The sequence below is a fragment of the Ctenocephalides felis genome, unplaced genomic scaffold (assembly GCF_003426905.1).
Source record: "Ctenocephalides felis isolate EL2017-DRISC unplaced genomic scaffold, ASM342690v1 CF-g0.4_SCAFFOLD_01170, whole genome shotgun sequence".
Lineage (NCBI taxonomy): Eukaryota > Metazoa > Arthropoda > Insecta > Siphonaptera > Pulicidae > Ctenocephalides > Ctenocephalides felis.
Window position 1 is genome coordinate 32,367,350 of NW_020537324.1, and position 20,141 is coordinate 32,387,490.

The window sequence follows — 20,141 nt, forward strand, 5'->3', positions numbered from 1 at the left end:
ATATTTTCAAAAACCACGGCCTATTTCTCTATTTATAATCATGTACACTAAGTGTTTTCTTTTTACGTCCAAATTTTCAGCAGGAAAATACACTGAATTCTAGAGAGCGCTTCAAATTTCACGTGTTTTTCTGCGAAGCTGTCAAGTTTATATATTTTTTATAATAATTTTAACTTATAGTTTAACTTATGTAACTTTGACGAATATTATCATTTCATCATCTTTTTTTTTCACCAAAAGGTGGCTTTAACCCTTTACACACGCAAATTCCGAGATTTATATGAATTTTGCCGCCGGAGCAGCTGCATCCGAGTGGAAAGGGTTAAACACGTTGTTTATGATGTTACAGTAGGGTTACCCTTTAACACAAAAGTTTTGAAAAAAAACATAATTATGCAACAAACCTCCTCCATTATCATCCATAATTTAACTCTAATTACTGTTGTCTAATTGTATCTTTTGAAAGGCACTGACTTGAATATCTACTATATATTTTAGCAGTCCTTGAAGTCATCGTATTCATAGCAGTGATCGTCGAATCGAAATGTTCTTTCTGGTGAACGGGTTGTTCTTCCCAATGGGCTATGTGGAGGACTCAGGGGACGTAGACAGGCGCGTGGAGGCAGTGGAGTATCATCTAATCTCCTGTGAGCCATCTAAGAAATGTGAAACATCGATTTGTCAAAACAGCAATTCACACATTTCAATAGTCCAGTAACTTACAAATCTGTCCGTGTTATTAAAAACTTTAAAAATTTACTTAGATATTCTTTCGACATTGAACTTTGGTTCTTACAATTCTTTGACATTCAACAGTCAAGTAAATAATTCTGTAGAATCTGTGTTCTAAATAATGTTCAAACGTAATATATACTCACTTAAGATTCGTTGAAATTTTATTATTGTACCTTAATTTAGGATATTTGTAACTTACATGATGATGGACATCTTTGGCAGTGACCATCTTCTGCAGACGGCATATAATTTCGGAATCTGTATGAGAGCTGGGTATTGCGAGCAAACGGGCAACTGATCCGCGGAAGGATTGCAGAAGACTAAGGGCATGCGAATTATCTGAGAGTGAAGCCCTTAGCCGTTGAGCTTCTTCACGAAGACACTGAAACAAAATATGGTGCATATTTCAAATTTATTATTCAAAGTATGGTTATGGTTTCATATCTGCAGAATCAAAACTGCTTGTCAGACAGTCATATCTGTTTCCTTTATAATAAAGAACGGTATGCAGAAATTCGAATTTCGATAACATTCCCACGACTCACTAAGTTATCGCAAATTCATACCTGTGTATATTTTTATGTGAAGCATAGTTTTGTTATATTATCTTTAAAAGCTCATTACATTTAGTTCATTCAAAAATTTTCTTAAAAATTATTTAGAAATCGTTGATCAAATGTTTTGCGTAACTAATAAATTATAACACAATTTTTCCTTCAAAATTACTGTAATAGTTTTTAACTGATTTTGAGTATTTTAAAACTATTAAAAAATTAAATATAATAAATTTAATCATTAATAAATATTAATTAATGAGTATTTTATTTTATTAATATGTTTAGCCTTGCATGAACCAATTTGACTCTTGAGATTAGTTTCAGCCATTCCTTCTAATTCTTTAAATACTATTAACTTTTTCATTATTTAATTTTTTGAAAGCTCTTGCTTCTTGATAGTATTTGCATATTTCCGAAGCAAAAGTAGCACATATTAAATTCCAAACCATAGAGTTTTGTACATTTTTTGTTTACTCAAATTGCATATAGAATAGTGCAAAAATTTACAATATCACAAAAATAAACGTTTTATGCAAGATTAAAATATAACAATATTTGTTAACGCCTTACTCAAAACACCAGTCTTAAATCAATACTCAACTAAGCAACAAGTCTTAAATCAACACTCAAAGGAGTAATATCTAAATCTCATCTAATAAACATATCATCTATAGGTCTATAAATCGTTACATTCAAGTATACAACAATTAAACATTTATTTATCATCTTTTATTTTTTATTATTTTCAATCAGTCTGATATAGCCACTAACTAAATATATCTGGTCCTTCGACAATATAAATAAAGTGCAAGTGTTTTAATAGAGTTCGGCAGCATCTTGGTGGATCACGAACTTCTTACACACTTTTAATTTATCTCTTAACAACATACTTTCGGTCCATTCGAACTGAATGGTCAAACAGTAAACATGCCAATACTGATTACAAATTTCTCAAAGTAACCAAGATATTACTCCATGAAGTACATAGAAAAGAGTTGATAATAAATCTTTTGATACTTTAAATTTTAATAAATATTACTATATCTTTGGAATATAACAATTTAACACAGATGTTATGAATTAAAAAGTTATTGAAATGTATTTTATTTGAATATTGAACCTATAAAGAGATCAATTATAATAGCATTATTTTAATTATTTTTTAAAAAATAGGTTTTTGTTTTAGAACGGATCAGTTTTGAGCTCTTGTGCTGGATCTTTAACGCTGTTTATTATGTATTTGATGGATTTTCAGTATTAGATGTACATCTACTGGGACGTTCCAGCGATATATATTCGATCTATATCAATAAGAGCAAATAGATTATATTATAGACTATTTCTTGATATCAAGTTATTCGTATTATTTATTTCTTCCCATGATTGAAATATGAGAAAATTTGTTTGCTCCAAATATCTATCAAGAAACGTAATATCTACATTTTATATTGCCGCCACATTTTAACGACTTCTTGCCTTTCTCAAAATAAAGTTTACTTCATTATATTATTGATGAAATACTTTGCTATAATACTATTCTGTTTATATTCACATAATGTTCATATAATGTAATGTAAAAATATAATAATTCATATAATGAATAGTTTATTCGTACGCCAACCATAACATGAACGGCATTGAACCTTTTGCAAAAATTAGCACAAAAGATCAAAACTAATAAAATGTGATGAAGTCGTGAGACTTATATAGACATCAATGGTTATATTGATCATAAAAGTTTATTTGAGCGTACATAATTGTTCATAAAAATATATTAAATTCACAGAATAAACTTTACAAAAGATCGTATTTTTGTTAAATGATTTTTCAGAGAATCATAAATAATCTAATATTATATAATCTTTGTCAGCTATATCACATCATAAAACACTTTGCTAAGATTTAAATATTTCGGCATACTTCCTGCTATACGTTTTGAGTCATTCTTATGAATAATTATTGAAGTACAACTTCTTTAGGCGCGACTAGAGTGTAATTCCGTTCAAATGCAACGGAAGTCCGTTACGCCCGAACTGTTCGTCATTCGCTTTCGATGAGATTATTTAGATACGGGTCGATTGTGATTAGCCGTCGTGTATGTGAACAGAGATCTGTCGTTGTATGCGTACTGATATCAACAAGGAAATCGGCGTAGATAAATAAACATTTTAAAGTTACATCGTAGTACAAATCTTGATTTAATGAAAAAATCCTGAATTATTTCTATATTATTCGTAGTTTCTATAAATGTTTGAAGTCATTAAAATGAAAAATATTTTTAGGCATAACATACATACATACATTCATTAACTTTTACTTTTTCAGTAAAAAAATACAAGCAGTTAATGAATGTATGTTAATTCCAATTACATGAAGTTTTTCAAACACAATTACATGATGAGTGAAGTTCCGAAAACAATATTTGTTTAAGCATTGTTTAACATAATCCACTGTATGAACGAATATTATAGAATTTATTAATCAGCAATTACTTCATTTCTCTAATGAAGGTTCATTTCTAAATGCTAATTACAATGACAAACCGATCATGTCATATTTGACTTTAATTACATTATTGTTATTAATGCCATTATAAATAAATAATTTATACTTTATCAATATATAAATGTGTATAACAGTTGAAACTAATAAATGTGTGCATCGTGAGTTTTACCAGATTACAATAAACATTATTCAAAATTGTTATATGTTGTTTTTATTTTTACTTAAATATGATCTTGTACAGTAGCAAATAAGATTCACTTCAATCGGGTGTGAACCTTACGCGCACTCTTTTTTTTAATTGTGATATATCAATTGAAATTGTTCAACTGCTAATTTTGATAGTTTTTCAACCATATCAATTAGCGTCGTTTGTACCTAACATTTACGTTTTTAGTATTTTTTAACGATCAGTATGATCGTTCTCGGGAGGATGTCAATGAAAAGTGAAATATACTGTCACAAACAAACTCACTTTTTCCCTTAATGTTTGTTCGTCAAATTACTCAGAATAACATTCTTTTTATTATTATTGGTTTGAACAGGAATCAGAACTTAAACGTTATATACGCTGGTCTAATTTGATTTAATACTACGTCGGTTTTACATATGGCAACCTGAACAGTTGTCCCAACTCTTAGTGATAAATTATTATTATTCCAAATTTTGTAATGGGCGAATATTTTTTATTGCAGTATCAATGCCGGATGAGGGATATTTGAAAATATTTTGCTTCTATACATCCAAGTAAAAATCGATGTCACAACTGCTTGACATCAGGCACCTCAAAGCTGAGCCCCTCTCACAATGACATTAAATACCAAGGAAACATAAAGCGAATATAATTTTCGAGCAAAAATATAAATATAAATTACTACATCAATATCGAGCAATTTAATGCTTCAACGTTTATTGAAGTTAAGTCTTTCTCAGTTTCAAGGCACAAACAAAAGCCAGTAATCGAGCAATAAGGCTTAGGTGTGAGAGAATTTAAGAGCACTTCTTATTGCTTTATCAATCTTCATTCTTTAAACCATAAAATACTTATAATGATAGATTTATGTGTATACAATAAATTTGTTGATTAAAAATCTAATTAAATAAAATACAGACCTGTTCATTTTGTCTGCTGTGTTCCTTCGTCGCGCTGTGCTGTCTTGCCTGCTTGATCTTTTGATTTTCGCATTCGGATAGGCGTTGTTGCAGTTCCTCAACTTTTCGTGAACGTTCTAATAGACATATCTAAAAAAAACATCAATAATTCCTTAATCATTGTCATAATACAACTTCAATGCTTTAAAAATTAAGAGAGTCGTCATCTGAAGCTAATCAATTTTTTATTATGATATACCATATAATTGTCAATTAAAACAGATATGGTCATAATATACAAATTCTAAAGGACTAGGAAATAATAAAAGAGGTAATAAAAATTATGCTATTGATTAAATCTAATACAAAACAAGAGAAATGATACAAAATTTATAAAACGTTTAATTGAACGTATCAAGGTCATTTCTATTTGGACCTTCTTTATGAGGTATCGATGGACTTTATGGACACTCGAGTTCTTGAACTTTAGAGGAATTGTAAATTATTATTGTTAGATGTTTTTCTTGTCTTGGCATATGTATCTACTGTTGCAATTTTGAAATTATAAAGTCAAATGTGACTTTCAGCAAGATTGCGTTGTAAAACATTTAATTTTACCATGAAGTAGTATAAAAGTACTGTTGCGTTGATCATTCGACACCTCCTGAGGAGATGTAATAAAAATCAAACATTTCGTATCTTACTACCGATTCATCTTACCGTCAGTGTTATGAATTTGTAAATTTTTTGTGTCAGAAATTATTATAAAATAATAATGTTCATAATAATTCATTCATAAATAATAATGTATAAATATATAATTTATAATTATAATATTGTATAAATATATAATTATTAATTAGTCAAGTTTTGTCTTCACTAAAAATTAATTGCCACTTTCTTTCATTCAAATCGAAAATCTGCATATCTTTTGGTTTCAAAGGTTTTTGAATATTTTGATATAAGTTAGAAAAATTTATGTGTGTGTGTACGGATACAAATTTTCGTCGACAATTTTGCGAACACGGATCAACCGCTTTGAATGAAAATTCAAAAAGCATTCAATTCCTTTTAATAGGAAGACGTGCTGATTAGTTTTTTGCAAAGGTAAATCCAACCGTTTCGAAGATACGGGGCATAAAAGTGGCAAAAATAATAACTCAGTTTTTAATATAACTAAGCGTCCGATTAGACTGCTTTAAAAAAACGTTTTATTTGCATTGACAAAATGAAGAATTGATTGAATTTTTGGGAAGACAGAGTCTGCGGTTTTGGAGAACCATTGAAAAAAGTAAAAAAAGGCAATGGGCTGTCAAAAATGATTAGACATATGCACATCAAACTATCAGATATTTTATAGAGATTTTAAAAATAAGTACAAATTTTGTTTGCATTCCTATGGATTCCGCAATTATATTAGACTGCGATGCAACGCTTACGCGCTTCGATATTTCGTCTCTAAAACAGCTACGCAGCGCAATTGTTTTGAAAATCAAAATTTTATCAAAAAATTGTATAAATTATAATTATATAAAAAGAAGTTTATTTTTCCAAAAGTGCAAATTTTTTAAAAAGTCAAATTTGTTAAAAATTTTGAAAATTCTCAAAAAAATGTAATGCCTTTTTCAAAAAAATATATTTTTTGTGCAGAAATAAGCAATTTGCCTTAAGGCACGATGCCATGCGCCACTAGTTCTTTTGTATAATTCGATTCAATATCTGAAGTAAAATGTAAAGTCGACTGTATCTTAACAAATTTAAATTACTTTGATTGATCTCAGCTGTATTATTACCATATAACTGAAATTTGATTTTGAAATCTGTTCATGACCAGACAATATCATACAGTGTTAAGCCATCACACAATAAAACAATATTTCTATTATAAGTATTTATATATAATTTTTAAAGAGAGTCTCAAGAATATGCAGTACACCAAAGAATGCTCGGAAGTTACGCATAAAGAAAATTAAAAACGTTAAGATTGCGTGAACAATGGCCATTATTCTGATCGCGTACTAACATATGACATGGCTCTATAATTCTTATAACCGATTATGACACGGTTTAACATTTACGACACGACAAACATCTTTAAATGCTGTATATTGTTGTTAGAATATGATGGATACTGTAGGATCATGATATTACTTTTTAGATTCTTAGTAATGAACAAATGAATTGCAATGATGGTGTTTGTTGCTATATTGGTAAAAATTGGCAATATAACACGATGTAATTGTAAAAGAATGAATCAATATATCTATAATTTCAATAACCCTAAACAATTCAAAACGATGTTCTGGGAACATATTACTTTTTTTTAACACACTTTGAATATAAATCATCTAACCATTTTTTAGAAAAAAATATTGACCATAAATTATAGGGTCTCAATACTTTGAGAAATAGTTCGTGCTGATGATAACAACGTGTCTGTAGCTAAAACTATTATTTATTTTACTAATTCTCCATCTGTCTTTTGTTCTTAGCTAGCAAGTACAGTATTTTGTATGATGTTTTGTTATGATGTTGCAGTGATTTAATAAAAAAACTTAGCTGGTTAGTTTTTTAAGTTTATTATTAAGATTTTAAAGAGTGTTTTTTCTTCTTATTCAGAGTTCATTGGATAGTCACTATCAAAATTCGGTCTTAAAATATCGTTTAATATTACTTTCCTTGGGAATCTAAATACTATTATTACAGAACAAAAACATACACATCCTCTTGTGATCAACAAGTTGTATACTCGTATGTTCCCATTTATCCTTAAGATAATTTGATCTTTTTCTTTTAATTTTATCTATTTTAGAAAAGAATACACTCGCTAATTTGCGTTGTATGCCCGCAAAGCTTTGCAAAATCTGTATTCATCATTTCAAATTAAAATAGCGTAAATAGACAAAAATCTGCTTTTCTACATTCCGATAGGAAAATGTAACTAGTGGGGCGCATGGCATCGTGCCTTAAGGTAAATTGCTGGAACTTCCCGTACCAAAATTTTTTTTTTTTTTGAAAAGATTAACATTTTTGAAAAAAATTTACTCTGAAAAAATAGATTTTTGAGAAACTATAAATTTTTGACAAAAACTTACTTTTTGTTGAAAAATTTATTTTGAAATATTTTGGAAATTCTGAACTTTTTTCAAAGCAATCGTACTGCTTTAAATGCATAGAGACTAAATATCGAAGCGCGTAAGCGCCGCGTCGTCGTCTAACGGATAAACACTGGTACGGAACCCATAGGAATGTTAACAAAACTTATACTTATTGTTAAAATCTCTATAAAATATCTGATAACTTGATATGCATATGTCTAATGATTATTGTTGACCGCCAAATGTTATTTTTTTTTAGATTTTTATACTAGATCTCCGAAACCGCTACACCTATCTTCATGAAAATTTGATCAAATCTTCATCTTGTTAATACAAGTAAAATGTTTTTTGAATTATACAAATCGGACGCTCCGTTCTCTTAAAAACTGAGTTACCGTTTTTGGCCTTTTTTGCCCCATATCTTCGGAACGGCTAGACCTGCCTTTGACAAAAACTAATCAGCACGTCTCCTTATCTATACGAATCGAATGTTTTTTTAATTATTCAAATTGCTTCATCCGTGTTCCCGAAATCGTCGACGAAAATTTGTATCCGAACACACACACATACACGCACACCCACACACATACATCCATTTTTTCTAAGATCTGTCAAAATGTTCAGAAGGTTTTGAAACGTAAAGATATATAAAAATTTTCATTTTCGATTTTTTTGCGATTCTACGGGAAGTTAATTAATTGCAATGATGGTGTTTGTTGCTATATTGGTAAAAATTGCTAATATAACACAAATTGTAAAAGAATGAATCAGCATATCTATAATTTCAATAACCCTAAACAATTCAGAACGATGATTTGGGAACATATTACTTTTTTTTAAAACACTTTGAATATAAATCATCTGACCATTCTTGATAAAAAATGTTGACCATAAATTATAGGGTCTCAATTCTTCTAGCAATAGTTCGTGCTGATGATAACAACGTGTCTATAGCTAAAAATATTATTCCTTTTACTAATTCTCCATCTGTCTTTTGTTCTTAGCTAGCAAGTACAGTATTTTGTTATGATGTTGCAGTAAACTTAGCTGGTCAGTTTTAGTTAGTGTTTTGTCTTCTTATTCAGAGAAAAAAAGTATCTTTTTTAACACTATCAAAATTCGGTTTTAAAATATCGTTCAAAATTACTTTTCTTAGGAATCGCAACATTATCATTGCAGAACAAATGCACATCCTTTTGTAATCAACAAATTATATATGTTTCTATTAATCGTTGAAATAATATTTTCTTCTTCTTAGTTTTAGGAAAAAATACATCCGCGGACTTGTCTTGCCTGCCCCTGCCCGAAAAGTTTTGCAAAATCTGTATTTAGCATTTTAAATCAAAATAGCGTAAACAAACGAAACTCTTCTTTTCTGATAGGAAAATGTAATAAATTTCTGTAAGCCTGGTTTGTTTTTTTAACACTTGATTTTCCACAGTCATTTGTTCCTATTCTTATTAAAAAAACGTACGCGTTCCATGACTTATCTTCCGGTATTGACTTTAATGTTCTTTATATCAATAATTTAGTATAACACTGTGCAAAAAAATCTCACGGATCATCAGTACTATTGTTGCCTTCGTAAGTTCCGACTATTTTTTACTCTTTGACATCTTAATAATTTTGTGTCAACGAATCATTAATCCTTCTCACCTGACAATAGCTTTGTCAGATTACCATTATAAGAAAGGTATTAGGAAATATCTATAATTGTCAAGAAAACTAATTTTACAATAAAAATGAACAAAAAAAATCCGTCAATTACCTTCATATCTGCTGCTTCACTCAGCTGCTGATTGAGACATCGGATTTGATTGTTGGCATCAGCTAATTGTGCCGCAGCTTTTTCTGCATTTCTAGCACTACGTTTTGCACGAGCAATTGCTTCATCTCGTTCATTCTGTAATTAGCATAAAAGGTATAATTATCATATTTCAAGAATTATTATGCTTGTTATATATATACTACAACAAACTGTGTACAAAGCTATGAAAACTTTAGTATATAATTACCTTTATCTCACCCAACAGAAGAACAAATAAACCAAAACAACGTGCCACTAAAATAATAAAAATAAAATAGTGAATTATAATACACAAAATTAAAAATAATAAAATCAAAACATGTATTAAAATTGAAACAAATCAGCATATCAGGACTATTAAACTGATTAAACACTAAATACAAAGAAATTGGAAAGCGAGATTGCGGAAAAGTAAATTCTACCAGAAGAATAATAAATTCAAAAATAAATTTAAAAATTAACAAGTTAGCGATTAAAATATGGGTTAAGAAATCAACTATTAAAATTATTACTTGTTAAAATATTTACATATACATACTGTAATCTCTTACACCAGACAATGTGTCTGACTGTGATATGAACATATATTTAACAAATGAAAAAAGGTAAATTGTGCAGAGTATAGAAAAGCGACTATACTAAAATACTTCAAACTGTTATAACATAAATATTATTATGGCAAAAATTTATTAGTTATGTGGATCTCAATATTTAGTTTCTAATTATGGTGTTGTCAACTATATTATCAATAATAATTATCACGCGTTAGTAACATTATTATTAGTAAGTAAAATGCTGTTCATTAATCCCATTAAATGAAATTTAAACTTAATACAAAAATTTAGGCGTAATTTATTTTACTTATAATATAATTTTATATATGCCTTAAAATAATTAAGTATTAAATTCGAACTTTTCAGAATAAACTAAAGTAATCTTTGGCAGATTTATATCATTTTTTACTCCTAATGTTTGCAATCACTTTGACAGGAGAGTATAAGATTTTGTCTACAAGATTCAAAGAAATATTTTATCAAACATTTGAAAAATATATAATATAATAAATTAAGAGATAATAAAAATAAAAAATAAAGACTGTCACATTTTTACGTCTTATATTCATATTCAATTCTTAATTTTTGCTTACTTGTAATAAACATCTGCTACGATGATTTTCCTCTTGTAGTTGAAGCTTTTTCTTCAGAAGATCTACATGTAGCTCTTTTCTTTGCAGTTGATCCTTCAATATTCTTATTCGTTTCTGCAAATTATTAACTACTGTCGTCTGCAAAATAAAAGAATTTTTATAAAATGAATATGTATAATATTTGTAAATGAATAGATAAACAACATGGTATTAAACTCTTTATGAAAAGATAAACTTCTAAAATATTTCTGATTTCGTTATTTAAGAATATTTTATTATTTATATGCAATACTATGCAATCAATTTAAGCAAAATGCTGTCAAGCTACAAATAAATTTCCTTAGCATAAACAAAACATTTTTCTTACAAATAAATTATTTTTTATTATGCAACCACTTTTATAGTCCTATAATATTTCAAGGGTTTCATTTTAACTATTCATTTTATCATTTTGCAAAGTTCAATTAAAGTCCTAGAAGAGGAAACCTTAGGTTGTCCTTGTTAGTAAGATTAATTGTGTGATTTTGATGGAATTTTTGCTTTACAGTTGAAGCAAAAATACAGCTTCTGAATATATATGTATATATATATATATATATACATATATGTATAAATATATGTGTGTATATAAAAGTGTGCACAGTGCAAATAAATTATGAATGCATTCCGAGACGTTACATTACCTCCTTCAAAGGTATATCATGACACGAGCGTTCTCTCCTGAGGCGCGGCGCATTGCAGGGTAAGTCACAACATAGAATCTAAGTAACATTAATATTTTATTTATATAAATGAAAATTTAAATAGTTAAACGAAGTCGCAAATAAAATTTAGCATCCTATAAACAAATTCCAAAAGCCATAATATAATAGTAACGTAGGTTATACACAATTATGTAGCTGTTTCAAAATTATTGTTGTTTGTAAATTGTAAAAATGTATACAAATATTTTTATATACCGCCACTATAAATATTTTCATTTTTTCTGTAGTCAAAGTCTTATATTTCGTCATTTTAAAACTATTCAGATGGTATAAAATCATTTATTATTTGGAATAATTAAAATAAATACACATAAATAGTATTTTACAATAATGTTTTGATAACAAACAAGAAGTATTTAGATTTATTCAAACGATGCTAGTGAATGATATCAAAATTTTTTAAACATCAAAAATCTGAAAACAAGCACCTCCTCCAATGTTGAAAATTTGATAACAATTTCAATAAAATTTTTAATCAAATGCAATCATTTCCGGTTGAATATTTATTACATATGAAATGACAATAATGCGTATATCTATATTATATAAAATAAATAAATTGCGGATATCGTGTAAAGGCGACATTCGTACACACAGGGAGCCATGTAGATATAGACTATAGGCGACACTCGTAACAATAGGATTAACTTTCATATGAACGAAGTACAAAAGCAGAATAATTTTGGAAGAGTATTGAAAATACTAAAGAATTCAGTTTAGAGAATCATGCTTAATACGATTTTTGCAGAATACGCCTCTTTAAAACGATGCGTAGACTTTGTAACATATTAACATACTTTTCTTATGGCAATTATCTCGCTAAATACCGCAAAAGACTTGAAATATTGCAAGTTTTTGCACCAAAGTGCGTAAGAAAAAAATAATGAAAACCCAAAATTTTTATTGAGGCACAAATTTTCATCGCATGTCTATTGAAAATATTGAACTTGGGTAAGCTTTTATTGGCATTTTCACTACGTCATATACTAAATTACCATAATTTCAAATAATTATTATTAGTTATTTATTACTATCTCCTCCCTCATATAGTCGTATTTATAAGCAAAATTTTCTAGATTATATAGAACTGTTATATAAAATAATTATCAATATATCAAAATTACCTTATCGCAACAATGCTTTTCAGCTTCAACACGGACCAGATGTTCAGCTCTTTGCAGAAGTTGTTCGGACAAACACGGTGCATTTTCTTCGACCCGCGGTGGAGCAGCGTACGCCAGCGAGATTGACAACCGCTGCAAGTAGCTGTGCAACTGAAATTGTGGTAAAATATTTTAAATGTTGCAACTTGATAAAATAATTCAGATGAAGCAACTGAATAAGATTAAATAAGAGATGTTTAGTTAATAATATTCGAAATTCAAAATAAAAATATTGTAAAATCATTCTAATAATGCCTATTTGTGATATCATTCATTATCTTTGTAATATTACAGACTAGCAAATACATAGCAAATTATTGTTAATTACAATTACATGTATAAACTGATATATTTACAAGCCTATTTCGTCTGCTGCGCTAAATTTGTCAAATAAAATGGTGGCATTGATATAAAAAAATGGTGCAACCATTCTTATCTTCTTAACTTCATTTCATATCAAATATTATTAGTTTTTATGAGTTATTAACCTAATTAAGCATAGTACATGAAAAATATAAAGTTATTTTAATATTACTAATGGTGGCTTTAAGTGAATGATATATAATGATCTAGCATTTCGCGGTTGAATACCAAAGAATAAAGATATTCACAAACATTAAGCTAAGAGCTTTTGTAAATATAAAACGTATAGTAGATGAATTTATTAATTGCACAGGTCCACAAAAAAAAGTTGTCTATATTGGGTATGCGACATGCAAAACACGAAGAAAAACGCAAAACGATAAATACTACGATCTAGAAATGTTCTGCATGATAATTAAAATCTTATAACTTTTTACCGTGACATGTTCCCTTCGGAGTAAATCAATTTCTCCCTGCAATTGAATAACTTTTGCCTCGTGAGCGCGCTCCCTGCATGCTGCATTTTCCTGCAGATCACAAGCACGAGAATGCTCCATTGATAATTTTTCGCGACAAGATTCTGCTTGCTAGTTAATGAATAAAATAAAGTTATTATTTAAATATTGATAATATTATATTAAATGGCATGAATTAATAGTTGCATGGAATGGATAAGACTAGGACAAGACATACAATTTGACACAAATCCAACAATATCAGCATTGCCTGGTAAAGCCATCAATCAAAAAGACATAGCCAAGTAATCATATCGACTGAGACTCCATAATCAAGGCAATGTTCTATTTATTTAATTTAAATTTCACTGTCACTTATTTATTATGTCTTCCAGAATGGCCTTTGTTTGTACTTTACTAACCATTGTCAGCTCTTGATTTTGTGTCATAATTTCACGTATTCGATCCTTGATAGCGCATTCTTTCCACTCGCCGCGACCTCCCAATCCCTGCCAAATGCATTGAAGTAGACTTTGGTGTTCGACTTGGAGACGACTTAGTCGTTCTTCCACTGTTTGAAGATCAGCTGAAAAGAATATTTATTGTGCTAATTGCAGCATTTTTTGCTATTTTTTTTCCAAACACTCAAGACACAATATAGAATTATAAGACCTACAAATAAAACAGTATTCTCAATCATGAATTTATCTCGCCCATTTATTAATAAAATTTATTCATAAAATGAGGGCCTTTTTTTCATTCAAAATGAATTAATAAAAATATATCACATATATTAACTTTCCATATGGCGACTTATTAGTAATGGGTCAAAAATCGAAAATGAAAATTTTTACATATCTTCACGTTTCAGAGGTTTCTGAACATTTTGGCATACCTCAGAAAAAAATGATGCGCGTGTATGTGTGCGTATCTGTGTATGTATGTATGTGTGTGTGTATGTGTGGAGACAATTTTTTGTCGACGATTTCAGGCGTATGGATGAACTGATTTAAAAATTTAAAAAAACAATCGACTCCTATTGACAGGGAGATGTGCTGATTACTTTTTGGCAAAGGCACGCCCACCGACTACGAAGATATAGAGCAAAAAGTGTAAAAATGTCAGTTTTTAAGAGAACGGATCAACCAATTTGAACGATCCAAAAAACATTCGATTCGTAATGATGGAGAAAAATGGTTATTAGATTTTGGCAAAGGCAGGTCGAACTAAATGTGCAGTTTTTGAGTGAACTAAGCATCCAATTTAAATGATTAAAAAAACTTTCCGCTTGTGTTGACGAAACGATTGCTTTAGGGTAAAAAAAAATTTTTTTATTTTATTTTTTCCTTAAAAAAATATTTTGAATATCAAAAAATAATTCGCATTTTAATTCTAATTCTAGCTAAAGTTCTTCTTCAAATAATTATAATAATCTATTTGAAAACTTTTAATATTTCTCGAATATTTCATTAGGGTGCGGGAAGTTCCAGCCGTGCCAAAGCACGGTGCCATACACCACTAGTTTAAAATTAAGATGAGTAAATAAAATTAGAAAAATGTCTTTTTTTGTTAACATTTTTAAAAATAAAATAAAATTAATATTTAAGCAATAATTAAATATAAATAATAAAATATATCAATACAAGATATTTACATAATTTAAATAAAATACAATTATTAATAAATAGACAAGATTTTCTAACATTCGCAGAAAAATGTACGGGTTTTTTCTGCCTCAGTCGAGTTTTATTGGCCTTGAGACTTTTCTCGTACTTTTCGAGAGCTACTTTTTCATGGGGTCCTGTTCATTTTCATTTATATATTTTCCTGAGAAAAATCGTTTCACAGTATTGCACCAGTTATTAACAACAAACAATATAAAGAATTCAGAAAATTGAACATCTCCGACCCTTATTCTTCCAAAAAATCTGCAATGGATCTTGATTAAAATTTGTGCTATATCTTATATATAAAAATGGATCGCAAAATGTGTTGGTAAGCGCATAACTCAACAACGCCTGGACCAATTTGGCCAATTCTTTTTTTAAAATGTTCGTTGAAGTCCAAGGATGGTTGTTACGGCGAGAAAAAAACTAATAATTGCCGGGAAAACCCTAAAAACAGCCCTTTGCTTCTTTAATCGAGTAGGCAACGCAATTTGTAAAAAAAACAATGATCTATGTCATGACATTTTGTGTAGTTTTTGATAATCTAATTTTGAATATATTTATATAAACATAGAAATATCTTTCTATTAATCAAGCTATATTGGTAGCCAAAAACATTGATGTAAATTAATTAAAAAAATTACAGGCGAATCAGTTGATTCGGCAACTAACCAAGACGATCCACCGGAGTTTTGAAAATCGCTGGATTTGCTAGGATTGTCACCTCACAATCTTCAATTAAATGTTGGATCGGCAATTAGAATGTTGCGAAATATCGACCAACTATATTCAAATGATAGTATAAAGCAGAGGTTCTTCTCGCACCATGCATCCCAATGCGTTTCCAGTGCGTTTATGGTATCATTAAGTGTTTGTGGTATTAATTTAGAAAACCCATGTTTCTCACATGGAAAATTGTATGTTGTTTGTTTCCGTATTGGAAAACCATCAGATTTGTTTGTCTATGCGCCAGGTAATCAAACAAAAAACATCGTTTATCACAAAGCACTACAATGAAAATTGAACTGATTTTTGAATTATGATTTTCATTATTAAAATTACTTACTTTTAAATGATTATAGTGTTTTATTTAATTATTTTTAATTCACACCGAATTATTACCAGGGTGACGGTTCTGTTCAGGATAATTTTTTGCAAAGAATAGAAAAAAGGTAGGCCCAAAACACCGCCACATTACAATTTTTTTTGACAGGACGAAGTCTGTCGGGCCGGCTAGTAAATAATAAAATTCTGGAATCACTTTCTCTTTGTTTCTTTTTGTTTCAAACGTGCCTCAAATCATCTATAGCTTTACAGCCCAGTTTCTTAACCCATTCGGCTTTTGTTAGTACCCTGCTAGAATTTTTTATCTTTACGAACTGTATTTAATTCAACACTTTTTTGACAGTGTGGTACGTGACACTTCGCCATATTGAAAATTATTATTAATTCTTTTGTTTTCCTAAAGTATTCGTTCGTTATCGAGGAGCACCGTCAATAGTCCTGCGAGTTTGATGTACGCGTTGGCCGAAAAACGACGTTAGTTTTGAATTTGGGAACAGTAAAACCCTCTTTCGCAGGAGCGGAATACTAATACGATAAAAAGGTCATTTGTTCTATGTTTGCCCCCCATGAATATATGTATATGTTTATACATCACATTTCGTAAAGCAAGTAAAATAAAAAAAATAAAAAAAATAGATTTCAACGCAAATATGTGTAATTTTATACACTCACTTCTAAGTGTTTCAGCATGTGCTTCGCTGTCGTTCAATCGTTCCTTCGATGCTTGCAGTTCGTGTATTTTGGCATCGAGCGATTCCCTGAGCCTGGTCGCCTCTATTTCCCTGCATCCGTTCTGCCTGACCAGACCCTCGCGCTCCGCAGCAGCCCGCTGAAGACCATCTCGCATGGCACGTGCATCGGCTTCGCACGTCGCGAGAGCATCAGCAGTACTGTTATACTGAAATATGCAATGCCACTGCAGTTTTTTTATGTGAAACGATACATATTTAATAATGTCTATACGCAGTTGAGAATATCTACGTATCATATCTTTCAATTTAGAGATAATTTTGAATAGTTAGAACACAAACTATATTGCTCTTCTATATATTTCGTATTAATCCAGTCATTTAAGCTTAAATTAGGTGAAAATCTCGGAATTTGAGATACCCAGCTGTAAGTCTGTAAATACCCTAAAATAGCACCCTAAAAGTTGTCTCAAAACCTACATATGATGGGACGTACACCTTACCATATGTAGGTTTGAGGCAGTTTTAGGATGCTATTTCAGCTATTTCACAAACTTACAGCTGGGTACCTCAAATTCCGCGGTGAAGTTACTATAATGACTGGACTACATACACGAAAATTTAAAAATTAAACGCACATAGTATGAATTATTGTTAACTAGAGCCGAATGTAGTATGAAAAAATAAAGAAATTGGAAGCTATAAAATGGGCATCAAGTTTACCACACCACTTAAAGTTATGTGACTATATTTTTTCATCAAAACCGAGACGTCAACATTAAGTTATGCTTATCCAGGACCGGGGAGAAGGGCGCTTCATGCTGAAAATCTTAAATATGATTAACTACTATTTACTAACTACAATAGAAATCAGTTATTTTAAATAAATCAATGGTTTTTTATTTTAATAACTGACTTTTAGTTAAACTTTATTATTGAATTATATGCTACATCTTATATTTTTCGATCTATATATTTTTTTGCTATTAAAATTGTAAATTAAAGTTTGAAACTATTTATATGTAATGTGATGTTCGAAATTATGTAACTATATTAATGTAAGAGGCTATTTTAACCCGCCTTTGGAATTTTCTATTAAGAAAATTTCTCATTCATAAAGTATTGTTGTATATAAGCGTACTCGTATATATCTTTTTCAGATATTTTATGGGCAGTTGTAATTTTATCATCAAGTACTTTTCGGAAATCCGGGACAATCCGGGACAAAAGATAAAATTCCTGGATAAATATTGCTTTGAGAAAAACCCGGGACACAAGGCGAAAATTCGAGATTGTCGCGACCAAACCGGGACGTATGGTCACCTTACTTAAAGTGATAATCATGATTAAGATATTACAACGATTACAATGAACATATCATTGTAACATCATCGAAATAAATAGATAAACCTATTTATAAACCTCAGATCGAAAAGAAAAAGTATACTAAATTGTTCCATATAGAGTTTTATGTCATTCCGAGTTTTAGTACTTACAAGTCCATAAACGGACGAATAATCTTAATAATAATTACAATAAGATATGATTCGATTTTTTTCGACCATTTTGCCAAATATAAAATCTTCGATTGTGCTAAAAATTTTTGGTAGACATTACATACCATTATTAAGTATCAAATAAAAACTCTTTTTTATATATTCTTGCAATTACCTTGCACTTCAATCGCGATAACTCTTGAACTACATCACCCGCTTTCTGAAGTAACGCATCTGGAGTTGCAGTGTCACATCGTTCATCTATATCTAGTGCCATCGCTAGTCGACGCATCTGAAAAATATTTATAATAAATTAATTTTATTAACAGCAATATGTGAATTAATTATATTCAATTTAATTCGAAAATGCTTACAAAATCATCATTCTGCAATTTCGTACAGTCCCTGCAGCGCTCTTCTTCAGTCAATTGGTTTTCTAAACATCTATTTCGTTTCTCCAGACAGCGCACTCGATCTTCCAGCTGGCGTAGCTCTCTTTGCAAGGTTTGTTGTGCCATTTCCGATCTAACCTGTTAGAATAATATAGATAGAAATCAAAACATAATACATCTAAAAATACTTAACATTATAATTATCAAATTTTACTTGAATTCTCTTTTGGAAATTTTTGTGTTAATGAAGATTGTTTTCCATGCAGGACAATACAATTTATTCCCCGCCTGATGATTTATTATCTACATATATATAAAAATAAGTCGCGTTTTACTTCCTGACGAAATAACTCCAGAACACACGAACCGATTTCGACAATTTTGCATTCGTTGGAAAGGTCTTGGGCCCCGCAAGGTTTATAGCTAAGAACATTAGTGGTGCATGGTATCGTGCCTTAATGCAAATTGCTCGAACTTCACGCACCGTAATTAAAAATTCGAGTAATGACATTAGTGAGAATTACCACAATTATGCTTGGTTAAGTCAACGAGCAATTCTTGCCGCAAACAATAATGATGTACACGCACTGAATTTCACCATTCGATCAAAAATTGTTGGCGATTTGGTGACATACCAATGATTCCGACTGGTCTTCCGTTTGACTTCAAACGATAGCAATTTCCAGTTCGCCTTGCGTTCGCAATGACAATTAACAAGCCGCAAGGCCAATCGCTTAGTGTTTGCGGTTTCAAAATTGCGATTTCAAATAGATTATTCAGAAATTCATTGTTTTTCACATGGGCAGTTATACGTTGCCTGTTTACGAGTTGGGAAACCATCCGCTTTGTTTGTGTTAACGTCAGACCACAAAACAAAAAATGTGGTTTACCAAAGAGCACTTCAATGTAACGGATAATACGCGGATTCACTTTCCTTTACTTAGAGAAGTTCAACTAACAATCACTTCATTTTTGTAATCGAAATAAATTCATTACTGTTGTGTAATAAAATCGAATGTTTCCTTTTCAAATATAAAACAAACAAAAAATTTCTTCATCTTTCTCAGGAAACCATCTGGTGACGAAACGGAGTTCGTCGGGTTTGCTAGTTATTATATGAAGATTCTATAAGAATTTTATGTTAATAAG

The 20,141-nt window shown here is 30.0% G+C and overlaps 1 protein-coding gene across 1 annotated transcript in view; it reads right to left on the bottom strand.

Moving 5' to 3' along the window:
* Nucleotides 1–494: 494 nt before the first annotated feature.
* The window catches only part of LOC113367096, a 33,805-nt gene continuing 14,158 nt past the window's right edge, over nucleotides 495–20,141 (bottom strand). Inside the window, exons 6-18 of the mRNA XM_026608724.1 lie at nucleotides 18,975–19,130; nucleotides 18,776–18,892; nucleotides 17,088–17,313; nucleotides 14,106–14,269; nucleotides 13,666–13,815; nucleotides 12,827–12,976; nucleotides 10,939–11,076; nucleotides 10,330–10,360; nucleotides 10,000–10,046; nucleotides 9,753–9,887; nucleotides 4,908–5,036; nucleotides 935–1,117; nucleotides 495–656 (exon numbers count right to left, since the gene is read on the bottom strand). Coding sequence (XP_026464509.1) covers nucleotides 495–656; nucleotides 935–1,117; nucleotides 4,908–5,036; nucleotides 9,753–9,887; nucleotides 10,000–10,046; nucleotides 10,330–10,360; nucleotides 10,939–11,076; nucleotides 12,827–12,976; nucleotides 13,666–13,815; nucleotides 14,106–14,269; nucleotides 17,088–17,313; nucleotides 18,776–18,892; nucleotides 18,975–19,130 — 1,788 coding nt within the window. The remainder of the gene's footprint in view (nucleotides 657–934; nucleotides 1,118–4,907; nucleotides 5,037–9,752; nucleotides 9,888–9,999; nucleotides 10,047–10,329; nucleotides 10,361–10,938; nucleotides 11,077–12,826; nucleotides 12,977–13,665; nucleotides 13,816–14,105; nucleotides 14,270–17,087; nucleotides 17,314–18,775; nucleotides 18,893–18,974; nucleotides 19,131–20,141) is intronic.